We start from the raw sequence: 14765 nt of genomic DNA, 5'->3' as shown, positions 1-14765 counted from the left end.
GCGATCTCCTTCAAGCTGCAAAATTGACTTTTCATTTGATGGCTCCGGTAGCATTTTAATTAAAATGGTCGAACAGAGCCTCGAAAATAGGACATAAAGGAAAACTCACTACACGGGAATGTTTGAAATTTCAAACTCGTCGTTGATTAAAAGTTTTTATTCGATTGAGATTAATGGATGAATTTTTGTCTGTACGGGTCGTTTTTATTAATCGAAAGACAGCGGCATTCCAGCACTGCGCCCAGTCAGATTTCTAATACCCTCGATATGAGAATTTTTCAGTCTGTAACTTCGAACAAAACTCACATCATAGCACGTTCTAGATTTTGATTGGCTCGCGCTCACATTCAATGGTCGGAAGACGGCGAATAAAGAATATCCAAGCAAGCCAATGTTTTTCTGTTATGAATGACCAGTTCGAGGAGGCATTCGAAACGACGTCCGTTCAACGATCAGATTTAAACAGAGCATATTGGAAAATCCGTTGGCTACTTGCCCATTTCCCAGCTTCCTTCGTCACCTAATCATCAGTATCGATGAATAGCAGTGAACCTAGTCGTTCCCGGAAAAACTGGTACATAGAGCCTCAACAAAGTAAGTCCGAGTTAGGGATAAGAAAATAAGTAAGAATTAGTAAAATGATTTCATTTTTGTCCGAGTTAGTCAAGTCAGAGAAAGCCGAGATTTCTTCCATTATACGCGGGGCGCGCGTTTGGCGTCGGTGCTCTGGAAAAACAGGCAGAGTTTCCACTTAATACTCTTCAATTCAGCTAAGAAAAAAAACGGGCAACTGTCATCTTTTTCCGCGCAAACTCAAACATACACTACACAAACTAGAATTAATTTAATTAAGATAAGTGTTTACTATGTAAAATGCAATGTTTACAAACTACAGCAAAAAACGTAACGACAAATCGTACAAAATCCATTCTTGAACACGTGCCATATTCACATCGACAAGAGACAGACAAGACATATCAATATATACATGTATGTATACATTGGTAGGAAGAATTCTCGAAAAAAAGGAAATAAGTCTCTTGGGAACGTCCGCAGGGCGTTACTTCATTTTTTCCAAGGGTGTTACATACGTGTCAATCTGTTTAACAGCTAGTTTCATTCGATATACCGGTATCTATTTGTATCTCAACATATCGTTCTGAATGGCAAAAACTTCCGTCATTTAGAATAAAAGGAACCCACAATTTCATCAAACATGTAAACCGGCTATCAACAATGCAGCAGGGGAGAACTTCGGTTATCGTACTTAGTCGACTATTTTCATGTACTGCAACACTTGAATTGTCTTTCGTATTAAGAGTCCTAATACGAAAATACAAGTGAACCACACAATTGAGCTCAGTTGCTGTAGTTCGGACTTCGTTTCAAGATGACCGACACTGTGAACGATTATTCGAATGACTGTGAACAATTAGTACGATTATTAGCTCCGACGACTAGTCTTCTAATTACGACATCCGAGGTTCGCCATGGTTACGTGTTATCTATGTGTTATCTATTTCTAACTCGGTGAAGTATTTACTGAAGATGCCGACTAACAAAGAAACGCCGCAAATAAAATTCATACCAGACTGAACAATTGAATTTCACACGAATATCATTAGATGAGTTTCAGGGCTTTAAGTGCTATATTACAATTATCCCACACAAGTTCGTTATAAATACAGCGGAACATAGTCATAGTTACGATTTTCAGGGAACCAGAAAATCTGTTCGTTATAACCGATAGATAGTTCGCTATATCCAGTATGAAATCAATCATATCGTCCTATTCGGGACAAAATTCTAAGTTCGTAATAACTGATAAATTATCATATCAGTTGTTACAACAAGGCGAGGCCTAATCATACATACATACACGCACACGCACACGCACACGCACACGCACGTAATTCATCTTTCAAGTCGATTTTGATGAATGGCAATTAGTCAAATAATAACAAACCCCGATTGAACTTGATGGAAACGCCTCATCCTCCCTGCGGCGAGGATTCAAACCTGCTGGTATCGAGACCGCCACGCCGTCATGCATTGCCATCGGGTTCGAATCCCCGCCGAGAGAGGATGCGGAAACCTATGTTAGACGGCCCAGTTTAAGCAGCGTGAATGCGGCATCTTTTTACCAGATCTCCCAACGATCCTAAGCATTTTGTTAACACCAGATTTTCAATTCAATTAACTTTTTTTATCGTCTTATCCTAATCCGAGCTATTGCATATCTATTAGCGTTATTCACAATATTGCACATTATTATTTCTATCTTCAGACAATCCAACAATTGACGTTCGCCGACATATTATCAATTCTCAATACAGGAAGAAAAATAGTTAGAGAAACATTTCTGAAAAAATATTTACAACAATATAAATGCATTTGGTTTTCCATTTCGATCGATTCATTTCAATTTCATTCATTACCACGAAAACAAGTAATAGAAACTTTTTTTAAACATATTATAATAACGTTCATTTAAATGAGAATGCGAAACCAGTTCCACAGATAATGTCATCAAATAGCTCTCAAAATTGAGGGATGAGTGATTCGACTAAGCCGAGAACTGCGGAACGCGAAATTCGTTTCGACATAAAATGATTTTGATTTGAACAGCAGAAACTAAACTCAACGAATCGGAAAAGGGGGAACGCAGCCACAGAAACAACCAGAAGACTTTCAGAGTCAGATAGTTGAAGCGGAGTCGATCAGTTTCAGTGTAGCTCTTCTTCGCTTTCTTGCGTCGCTTCGTTGTAGTCGGTCAGATCTAAAGTTAACACTTTACTGATAACGCAGTCACCTTGCTGAAAATACATGAAATGACACAACGCTTCAAATACAGTTGAAATAGAACTCAAATCAACTAGTGTTGTCAGGAAGCAGCGTTTTAGCGAATGGAACTTGTTAGCGAAGTAAACTAGAGTGAACTCGGTAAATGAAGAAGGTATCGCGCAAAATGATCTATTGAGAGAATTTATGTATAGGGGACTTAAGTTTTACACAGCCTTGAATAATGACAATGGTGGCAAGTTTATATATAACTATTATAGACTTATAGACTTTATGGTAATTATCAGTACTTAGAGAGGTGTGATTATATTGTCAGGCATACGGGTTATCATTACAGGCACTAGTGACTTCTAGATATTCGATAACATTGAATTAGTATCCTAAGTGAAGTCTCATTTTACTGTTCTCTAGCGCCGTAATAGCTTGTGCAAGCGCGCACATGCACCTGCATAAAGGCGCTTTAATTAAACAGTTCCAGCAACTCTTTCATCCAACAGTATCAACCCGCGCAACTTAACAACTTAACTGATCAATAATCTAATATTTCATTCATCACTGCAATCAATGACCAGTGTTATAAGAACCAACCAGCCTATAAATAGTTGATTCATTTTCCTCAGCATTTACTTCAGTCAAAGTAAAATGGGGGAATTTTTGATGACTTCACACCTTAAAACGAGGTGAGGAGTCCATATTTTTCTTTTTTGATGGATATGAGGTATACTTTCTAATGCGTTGGGCCTACTTCATAGCCTGAGATGATAAAATCAACTATAATCTGAAAGCCCAAATAAACATTTCTATTCCAAGCCTATACCCTCTTGAAAGTTCAATCGCGATTAATGATTGTTGAAGTGAAGATTACATTGTTCCATGAATAATACCAATTTCTTATTTTCAAATTTCTTATTTACGATTCTTAGAGCTGAACCATGTTAACCCTAAACATGCCTCAGGAAAATGAAGCCTATCACATGTAGCCTTGCTAATTCAGGGTGTCCGAGTAAGAATATGAGTACGAGTTGATTTTGGATAATACAGCTCCAGTTACGCGCGTAATCACTATCAGTAGGCATAGCCCCCTCGTAAACATATGAAGGATAAAACTATGAATCAAGGTTTTAGCATAATCTGGATTAATTTCGTTCATGATGGATCTGGATCAGGCACGTTTCCATGTATAGCGACTTAATAGTCGAACGTCAGATATTACAACGGGAGTCATCGATGTTTCGCAGTAACTCTATCGACGACCGACAATCGAAACACTGATGGATGAGACGGGTCTTTGCCGTTCGAATTACGTACATTTACACAATCAACAAATGAACGATCATCAATCGTGTTGTTATTCAAGTGTAAACAAATCACTGCACCCGAGTTTAATTATCGTGAGTGAAACTGAATACAGAATGGCAGCATCGACTCAACTGGAAGCCGGTGAACATTAATGACGACCCATATGTGAACTCAAAGTCAATCAGTGATTAATAACTTGTGCAAACAGCAATTTCATTTCGGCCTTCCATAATACACTGTAATCGAACAAAACATTGTCTATCAAGTGCTGGCTGCAAATAGATAGCGATAGATAGGCTCCTAAAAATCAGAGATAATTCGATGCTGAAAATGCAGTATTTGACACAGTTCGTAAAAGCAACAAACTGAAGCTTGTTCCATTCAGATTTCAAAACAAGTGTCCTTTTTTCTATTCCACAGTTAAATTATCATTAAGTACCACCGTGTTCAGGTACCATGGACTCAACACTGTGAAGGAAGTTGAATTCAAAACAATTTCAGCCTCTTAGAATTCTAAGATTGTATCGTTAAATTGGCCGAATTAGGAAAATGAAAATTTCTTTTAACAAAACAAACTCGCCGACCAACATTCTCTGTAACTTAGCTGAACCTACTTCATATACCAGATTCTCAGAACAATAAATCAACGACTACACCAACAAATCATACAGCTCAAACACAACATAAGGAATTCAAACTGACCTCGGGGAAAATGCCAATCAACGCGTCGGCTCGATTGTAAAACTCTTCTTTCAGTGAGATCACGATGACTTGGAATGCTTGGTCTGCTTGTTGTTTTATGTAGTTCGCCACCTAAATTCAACAAATGAACAGAAGAATCTTATAGAGAGAAATGTAATTAAAGATGTTACAACGTAGTAACATTAACCCTTGTTGGCTAACGCATAATATTCAAATCACTCGGATATGTACATATATATCAATGGACTCACTTTTCCGATATTAGTGTTATCCAAAGCTGCGTCTATCTCATCCAATACGAAGAATGGAGCTGGTTGATAGCTGCGGAACGAGAATATCATAAAATGATTACTTATACTCAAATCCGTAATAAAAAGGCTTAGATATAAGGAAAACATTTAAAATCCACTTCTTATCTCGTTTTCTCTAAACCTGATCCCATCGATCTATCCCAAAAACGCAGATAAAATAAGTAAATAACCTGTGTATGGCGAACAATAAAGCCAGCGCGGCTACGGTTTTCTCTCCTCCGGATAAATTGTCCATCGGTCGGAAACGTTTACCAGGCGCAACGCAGTTATAGTTGATACCATCGAGATACGGCTCTTCAGGATTCTCCGGGCCAAGGAACGCTTGGGCGCTTTGATTCTGGGCCAACGCCTGTCGGAAGAGAAAACAGTAGAGTGGAACTAGCATATATATAATAGTTATAATAGAGGAAGCAACGATTCTAACCGGTCACCTGAAGTTTGTTGAATGAAGTGAAATTATTTAACTTTCGTTGCATAAATGTTCAACATTTGAAAGCAATTTTCCTGTCTTTCGCAGTGATTTCTTTTACCTTGTAAACTTCATCAATTCTGTTCGACACATGTTCGAAACAATCATTAAATTTCTCGTTTCGTTCTTTACGGATTTTCTCAAATGCCTGTTTGGCTCTTTTCGCACGGCGTCGAGCTTGTTCAAATTCTTCGGACGTCTCCTGAAAACGCTCTTTTACACCATCCAACCTGAAAAAAAAATCTGAGTTTTACAATAAAGTAAACAATTTCTCCAATGACTGCTCCACAAATCCACTAATTGAGTCCAGACTACCCAATATCTCCAATTGTATTGGTTTCACCAAAAAATGGGAGTAATTTGACAATAGTACCAGTACAGGTAGTTTTAATGGAAAATGCACTAGAATTAAATTCGGATATTGAGAATATTTTGGTATCTTTGGGCATAGTTGAGCTCTAGCTAGGAGTTCAGGGACACCATACACACTTGGATATTGATCTGGAATGACTTAATGTGCCAAGTGGCTAAAAAGAGTAGAGTTAAAGTCAGTTCTGCGTGGGCAGCAAAAAATTCTCCACAAGCCTCAGATTTGACATAAAATGGCAAGTGGGCAATAAAACCCCTTGTTGAGGTTGTTACGAATGCAAAAGCAAAATGGAAAATGTTTGAAGTCTACTTCCAAGATGCAAACAGAATATTGATCTTGTTTGATATATGAAGCAGCTTGTACCACATTTCTTTACCACTGTTTAATTATCATAATTACCACTGAGATTACAGGTAATATGGACTCAACACTGTGGTTACTGGAAGTCAGTTAGAATTCCTTATTCAGTCAAGCCTTCAGTACAGATACATTTATCCTGACACTAGCTAGCTGAGATTTGAGTACCAAGTAGGCTAAAAAGAGTTGAGACAACTCTTAAATAGTAGTTATAGTCAACTCTGCTTAATTGGGCAGCAAAGATTTGGCTATAAAAACCTTTATAAATTCTTATAAATGCAAAAGAACAAAAAGAAATGTTTGAAGTCTACTTCCAAGATGCAAACAGAAATTCTATCATCTTTTTTGATATATGAAGCAGCTTTTCAAATTTCTTTACCACTGTTTAATTATCATAATTACCAAGGAGAATACAGGTAATATGGACTCAACACTGTGGTTACTTGTAGTCAGTTAGAATTCATTATTTCATTCAGTCAAAACCATTCAGTACAAATACTCCCAATCAAGACATAATTTGTATTTCTAGCCCTATTAGCTAGCTGGTACTTCAAGTTCCAAATATATTTGTCGGCTAAAAAGAGTAGAGACTACTCTCAAATAGAAGTTGCAGTCAGATCTGCGAAATCGAGCAGCAAATTATTTTACGCGAGACCCAATCAAACTCGCTTTTAACATCTTACATGAAATGACAAGCGGGCAATAAAAACCGTAAAACCGTTTATAAATCCTTTTAAATGCATAACCACAAAAATAAATGTTTGAGGTCTACTCCCAAGATGCAAACGGAATATTGATCATCTTTTTTTTTGATATATGTAGCAGCTTGTACCATATTTCTTTACCACTGTCTAATTATCATAATTACCACTGATAATACAGGTAATATGGACTCAACACTGTGGTCACTAGAAGTCAGATAAAATTCGTTATTCAGTCAAAAGTCTTCAGTACAGATACTCCCAATCAAGACAATTTGTATTTCTACATAAGTTAGCATACATGTACAACTTTAAATGGTAGTGGGATTTTGATCTGATTGGTCCAGAATGATTGGAATGAAGTAGCTTGACTGTATCCTTTATGACTTACTTTTCCATAGCTCGCATATTCGGGGCATTAATTCGTTGTAATGTCGCTTGAAATTCAGTCATCTGTTTGTTGTAATTTTCCATTTGTTTCTTAACATCGGCTGTGTTGTCGATCTAGTAACACGAAAATCTACATTTTACAAAGCTGATTGAACAATAACATCACTACAATTTCAAAATGCCAACTCACATCAGTAAGTTCTTCATCCAGTCGGCTATAGTCGAGTTCAATCTGAGCCTCTCGTTCGTAAATGGCCTTCGCGTCTTGCGTATTCATGCTATCGGCGACATCTTCTTGACTGGAAGATTCCTCTTGACTGATATCTTCCATCGTACCACGTTTCATCGGCAGTTTAGATCCTTCCATCTACATATCATATAATCTTGATATTACACAATGTTTAGAGTTTAACAAACGAATCTATTGTCATTTTAATCCAGAGCTGCCAACCGACTGAAAATTGTTTTGAAGGACAGAGACCCACATTTTCTGGGACAGCCAACAATTTTCAGGGACATCCTAAAATTTCAGCATTTAAGCTTTTTAACCTTAACTCAGGCACTTATCTTGTGCCCCCACATCTTGACATAATGAGATTTAAAATGGAAATTTATAGAAACACCGTTATAAAGTATATAATATACTTTTTCTTTTTCTTTTTAGTATAAGATTTCAGTTTCCTTCTGAGTAAGATACATGTATCACTAATTTAGTAAATATCTACAGTTAATAGAAGCTTGCATTTATAATCTCCTGATATTTACCTTACAAGATTTCAGTAAACTATGACGATCAGCCTTCCGTTGCTCCTGTTTTGTGTCAAGGGCAGTGATCGTTTTCTGAATATGAGAAATACTCTTCTGCTGAGATCCGAGTCGCTTTTTGATTTCATTCGCTTCGACGTCCTTGGATTCGATAGTTCCTTTCAAGGTGATTTTGTTCTGTTTGAAGTGCTCCTGTTTCTGCATCTCCTCGTCGATCACCTACATCAAACCAAACGAGCAAAACAAAGCTGTTAACACGATGAACTGATCAATAGAGCAAACCTGAACAGTGATGAGATTTCTGAAATTTTCACATTTTTTCACTTCGACATTTTCCACCTTTTAGACATTTCCCCTCAGCTAAAGAACAGGATTTTTCACATTTTTCATACCAATAACTTAATTTTTCACATTTTTGCCACAAATTTCCTAAAAGGGCCATCTGAGAATTTTCAAAAAATTTCAAATATTTTCCATTTTTCTGACAAAAATTTTCTTTTCAGTAATTTTCTCATTTTTTTTTCACACTTTACATGAATCTCATCGCTACTAGAAATAGGATTGTTCATTTTGAAATTCATTAAGCGCTCTAGTGGCGTAATATTTTTCAGGTCAAAGTTTCATATTGTTAATTCAGTAATTGGTATTTCTAGTCATACCTGCATTTGTTTATGTTCGTCTTTTTTTAGTCGTTCCAGTTCTTTCTCATCTTCCTGGACACTTTTTTCCCATTTCTTGACGTTCGCTGCGTAAAAAAAACATCAAGTGAATCATTCATTCTTTCGCAGGGATTTTTCCTATCTGGGTTTGACTAGGATGTAGTTTACTACATACCTTTAGTATCTCTCGACTTTTCATATTCTAGCTGATTCAACAATCTGGATTTCTGATTTTCGAACTCTAATCGTTTCTTCGCTCGTTCTTGTTGCACTCGCAGTTCGCGCTCTTCGTATTGCCTGAAAATTGCAATCATTAACTTAGTTAATGGACATCATCATGAATTTGATCTCAAGCATTCTATGTCAATGTGTTATTAATAAAACTAGTTGGTGGACAACAGTTCAGACGCTAATTGGTGGTAACTTCTGGCTGCCCTTGAAGGCCACACCCAGTTAGAGATCAGAGGCAATGAACAGATATATAATACAGAATGCAGACATATTATCATTATTATCATCATCATCATTATTACTGTAAAAATCGGCGTATAAGTCGAGTTTTTAACCCTTGATTTTACCACTTAATTATTGACCTCGACTTATACGCCGAGTACAGTTTTCTACTAAGTATTTTCAGGTCACAAGAAATATTGATTCTACCAGACAAAAAAGACAGTGTTCATCTTCTCACTGCTATAACAGTTTGAATAATTATTCATGATAAATAAATTTATTTAATGAAAAAAAAACTTCTTTCATTTTGACACAGCTTCATTCAAAACGATGTATTCATATATGCGCGCTCATAGCAGCGCTTAACACATTAGGCTATATATAGCGTGTGACTCACACTACTGTATCACTGTATGGTAGTGTATTATACCTGAGTGTGTGTGTAACAGTCTATTGATTAACGCACTGCAGCAATCAGGCTGACCACGGCGGCGTGGTGAAGGCGCACATCGTTATCAAAACAAACTATTTAATATGATACAAGTAATTATTCTTCTAAGAGAAGGGACTCGACTTATAAGCTGGATATATGTTAAAATCATGAAATGTAGGTCTAAAAATCGACCTCGACTTATACGCCGCGTAGACTTATACGCTAGTTTTTACGGTATTATTAAATCATGAAGGAATTTGATTCAATATTTCATGAAATCAATCGGTCAGGAGTAACCATCAACGCAGACGACAGATGTGTAAAACACACCTGATATTCTCAACATTGATAAGCTGCGTGAATTCAGCGAACACTTCATCTTCCACCGTATTCATACTCTCTTTAATCTGCATTATTCGACCCTCTCGTTCTTTCATTCGTCGTTCGATTTCTTCGATACGAGGCTACAAAATAATTGTGAAATGAATTAGATACACATATACACAGCATGAACTATCAGCTTCCTAGACGGGCACTCCTATTTTCAATGCACTTCAATCTTATAACTAGACAGTCTTCTAACTTACGTCAATAGTCTCGAGTTGTCTTCTCAGTTCGCCAAGTTCCCTTTCATTACTACTGATATGCTTCCTTTCCTGTTAATCAGAATTGATAGATATCACTTTAATTGCATTTTATCTACGTTATACTTCAGATGCAGTTTACAAATATAACAAGTAGTAACATACATTCAATATCACACAATACATCTATTAAAGATGATTATATCAATATGAATCGACTTACAGTATTATCCCTATCAGTCATTGAGTACTTGAGTCTAGTTTCAAGGCCTTTGATTTGTGATTTTATCGTGTTCAGTTCAGACTCCTTTCTCTTGATCTTCATCTGTTCTTTAAGTTCTTCTTGCAGCTTTTCTTTTCTCACTTTCAGCGAATTCAACTGTTTTTCGTCCCATCGCCGGGCCTTCGCTTGCAAATCTCTGCCAAAACAAACAGCAGGAAATCAGCATAAATGAACGAAACTGAACGACCTCTAATGCACAATAACACTTACAAGGCACCGCCGGAGATGATACCAGACTTCTGGAACAAAGTACCGTCCAAAGCGACGGATTTATGACGAGTGCCCAAACTGAACGCGACTTTACGCGCATCTTCGACGGTCTCGGCAACCAGCGCGTTACCGCAAGCGAACAGTAACGCTTTTTTGACGATCGGAGGATCGTAACGGATTACATCGACAACAAGCTTTACATTCTTCGGATCCTGGATGTCTCTGGAAGTAAATCCAATGAACTATCATTGAGCTATAGTGTTGTATGCAATACATGGATGATCATTCAAACGATCAGATATAATATAAGTTATTCAGAAAATGAATAAAATTATCAAATGAAAAATCATGATCAAGATTTTGGTAGTTGACAACTTCATAAGTTTGATTACTACATTTTAATCTTACAAGGAATGCTAAAATATCAATACCTGAGGCGCTCATTAAGAGGAGTAACATCCAGGTAATCCAAGGGTAGAAATGTCTCTGGATCAATTCGCTGTTCTTTCATGTATTGAATACAATCTTTCGCCGTTTTATCAGAATCAACGACGATCGCGTCCATGTATTTACCCAGCACTTTAGTAATTGCAACCTGATATCGTTTATGACTCGGCTCACAGAGATCTATTAGTCGTCCGTACTGTAATGAACATGAATTCACAGTTCAAGATTGGTGTAACATTAGAACTAGGATGAGGTTTGCCCAGATTTTTTCGAATGAAGTAAAATCCGAATTATGAATAATAGTTCCAGGTTAAATGGACCAAACATTTTATCTGAATTTAGTCAAAATCGGAATTCAAAAATCTGAATCTATAAAATCTGAAATTTGATCACTGGTGCATCTAAAATTCATCAAAATCAGCTAATGAATATAAAGTAATGACTAACCACACCGCTGTATAGTCGTTTTAAATTCTCAATGAGGTCAGCACGTTTGAGGGCGCGAGCAGATTCGTGTTTATCGACCTTCGCCTCGCCGAGCTGGATGATGACACCTTCCAGTTCTTTGTTGATCTCGGCCATACGTTGATTGGCATTCAACACTTCACCGTCTAACTTCTGCGCCACTTCTTGCTGTTCATCTACAGCCGTCGAGGATGTTCTTAAAAGATAATCGAATGAAACACATTTTATAACAGGACGCAGAAGCAAACTTTATATCGAAATAAAAGACATCTGTCTGATGATTTCTAATGGAAATGATGACAGAAATATTCATGCTTACCGAATATATTCATTTAGTTTATCGACGCGTTTGCGATTTTCGTCCATTTCGTGGTCTTTCTGTTGGATTTTTGCGCTGACTTCTTGTTTTTTGCGCACTTCATTGTCCAAGCGATCCTGATCAGATTTCTGTTCGCGGTTTATCGAATCGAGATCTTGGTGATAACACGCCGCTCTCTTGCCGGCTTCCTCTTTCAAACGGTGATACTCTTGAACCTGTAAGACAGATGCAGGTTTTACCAATAAGTAATCAATCCGATCTTTGGAAACTCTGGGATTGAATGCAGTTTAACTGAAAACTTATCGATTTCTCAATTTAGAATTGTGAAATGATTTAGCAGAACTTAACCGACCTGCGATTCTTCGAGTTCCATATCTCGTCCCTGAGATTGAGATTCTTCCTCAATTCGACCTTCATATTCCTGCCGTCTGTTCTCAACTTCTTTCAATTCTCTTTCCAATTCGTCGATCTGCGCAAATACGAAAAAAGAAATTTGTTTAACTCATTTTTTGTTTACACACAAGATATTAGCATTTTTGCGAAACTGGTTTCAATAGTTTTACCTCTTGTTCATGAGTTTCATAAGCTTTTTTCGCCGCTTTCAAAGATTTCCTTGAATAAAGAAATAGCAAAAGCATTGTACTCGGGGAAATATGCAACACTTACATTAGGTAACATCACATTCTATAACATTACGAATAACATTGTCTCAATACATGTGTATTTACCTTGCGGCATCTAGCTTTTTCACCATATGTGCAGTTTTTTCTTTAGCTTTTATGTACAGCGGTCGTTTCTTGTTCAATTCAACATCCTGAAATCCAAATACAACACATTTAGTTTAAGAATAACTGGGACTATAAGCTAAACAAGCACGGTTTTAAGCATACCGATTCCTTAATATTCTGCTCAATTTTCGTCAGTTCTCGGGTCGTTTTCGCCTGTTCTTTTTTCACTTCCCGAATTTCGTCCTCGATTTTTTCGCGTTTCTTGTGCTCCTTCTTCAGATTCTGTTGCGCCTTCTCCAAATCGCGTCCAATTTCACCGATTTCTCGTTCATTGTGGAACAATTGAAACAACTGTTGCTCGATGATTTTCTCATTCTGTAAAAACAATTGTATTCTCTCTGTTCACAGAATGAATCACAGGCCTACCGGTTCAAAGTCGTCATATAGGCTAGTACTTCGTTTGCACTTTTAAAATAGACCCACCATCTCAGCTTTCAGCTTCTGATACTTCTCTGCTTCGTCTTTTTCCATTTTTGCTTCTTTCTTTTCCGCAGCGATGCCCCTTTTCTTGTGATAGTTGTACTGAGTGTCTTCTTCAGCTTTCAACATTTCAGCTTTCGTTTTGTCGTATTCATCTTTCAATTCTCCAGATCTACCAGGTTTGAAATAAACAAATTGAACAAAAATTTTTTTTTTTGCTTCGCTGAATCGGCCCACTGAGTGCCAATCGGGGAAATCAATTGATTAATCCTTATTACAAGTTTTTAGTTTATGGCAAGTTCCAATTTGAAATTCGTACCTGCTGATTTCTTCGAACATTTGCGTCCTTTCTTTGGCGTTTTTCATCGCGATGCTTTCCACAGCTCCTTGGAAGACCAGGAAATTTTTAGCTTTCATCAAGATCCCGATCTTTTCTAACGCAGTAGAATAATCGCTCATACTGACAACCTGCGAGATGCACATAAATCGATGAAACGTGAAAAAATCAGTTCCAACTATATTCATCAGATTTTGATCGCACGTCGTTTGAACGTACCTTGTTATCAACCCGATATTCTGAAGATGTTCCGTGAATAATTCTGGTGAAATGTGTCTCTTCGCCTTCTGGATTACCGTAAACCGCGGTCACTGATGCCCGATTTGATGCTGGTTTCCCAACCGGGGCACCATGAATCAAATCCTGCAATTATTATGTTGTTAGTGCAGTTACAAATTCATGAGGATGCATATCAATGTAACGGCCTAAATCTCGGCTATTGACCCGTTGATTGATACTTACGCTTAGTTTTCTGACACGCATGTTAGAGGTTTTTTCACCGAGGACGAAACTTATAGCATCCATCAAATTGGATTTACCTAAAAGTTTTAAGAAACAGATTAGATTGAATCTTAGGGAGCAGGCCCATGCCTAGCGTTTTTTTTCTGTAAACCTCAACTAGCTAGGTTATACCTCCCAATACTTTAACAGCTCAATATTCTTTATATGGAGTAAAACTGTAGATAACCTGTAGGTCACCTAACTGCTATATGATTCATACGTAGCGCACTAGTTTTATTTTTTACAAGAGGTGAGGGCTCGTCTTGTTATTAGCGCGAGTGGGAGGTTTTAGGACAATTTTGGGACCTTTTGCCTGGCGGACTCTTATTTGTCAGTTGCTCCACTTATCATATGCGTGTCCCATTTTTTTACAAAACCCAATCCTTCATCTTTCCTAGGAGCAAAAATGCCCCAAAAATAAGTACTCACCCGAACCATTGGGACCAATAATTGCCGAGAATGTTGCAAATGGGCCGATTCTTTGCTGGCCTTTGTACGACTTGAAATTGTCGACATCGATGTATTTCAGCATTCCAGGCATCGTGATTGATGATGATTTTTTTTCTCTCAATTACATGCACTATTTATGTACGCTTGAGCGCACAGGGTTTCGGCTAAATTTGTATTATTCGAAGGTGATAATTCGTCGATTTTAATTTTTGTCAGCGTCCATTTTTGTAGCAGGAAACGCGCCAGCGGG

The 14765-nt window shown here is 37.4% G+C and overlaps 1 protein-coding gene across 1 annotated transcript; it reads right to left on the bottom strand.

The window, feature by feature from the left end:
* Positions 1-862: 862 nt before the first annotated feature.
* LOC141901498 (structural maintenance of chromosomes protein 1A-like) lies at positions 863-14738 on the bottom strand. The gene is made up of 26 exons (XM_074788772.1): positions 14495-14738; positions 14027-14103; positions 13784-13927; positions 13547-13695; positions 13231-13399; positions 12910-13122; positions 12748-12833; positions 12583-12631; positions 12372-12488; positions 12020-12234; positions 11683-11896; positions 11220-11431; positions 10789-11010; positions 10519-10714; positions 10299-10367; positions 10042-10175; positions 9001-9122; positions 8826-8911; positions 8167-8385; positions 7592-7768; positions 7403-7515; positions 5645-5813; positions 5285-5463; positions 5055-5124; positions 4804-4914; positions 863-2816 (listed from the first exon to the last, which is right to left on the bottom strand). Exons 1-26 carry the CDS (start codon positions 14604-14606, stop codon positions 2727-2729), a joined length of 3714 nt encoding a protein of 1237 aa, XP_074644873.1. The 5' UTR covers positions 14607-14738; the 3' UTR covers positions 863-2726.
* Positions 14739-14765: the final 27 nt, after the last annotated feature.

The sequence above is a fragment of the Tubulanus polymorphus genome, chromosome 3, assembly GCF_964204645.1.
Source record: "Tubulanus polymorphus chromosome 3, tnTubPoly1.2, whole genome shotgun sequence".
Classification (NCBI taxonomy): domain Eukaryota; kingdom Metazoa; phylum Nemertea; class Palaeonemertea; order Tubulaniformes; family Tubulanidae; genus Tubulanus; species Tubulanus polymorphus.
This window is presented reverse-complemented; position numbering and strand designations above follow the sequence as displayed.

Bases quoted from the DNA above. Each gene is read 5' to 3' on its own strand.
- LOC141901498 (XM_074788772.1), bottom strand. From the start codon at position 14,606: ATGCCTGGAATGCTGAAATACATCGATGTCGACAATTTCAAGTCGTAC. The intron at 12,632-12,747 runs GTAAATACACAT...TCTTTATTCAAG, and splicing joins AAAAAGCTAGATGCCGCAAG to GAAATCTTTGAAAGCGGCGA. The intron at 12,235-12,371 runs GTCGGTTAAGTT...TCTGTCTTACAG, and splicing joins TGGAACTCGAAGAATCGCAG to GTTCAAGAGTATCACCGTTT.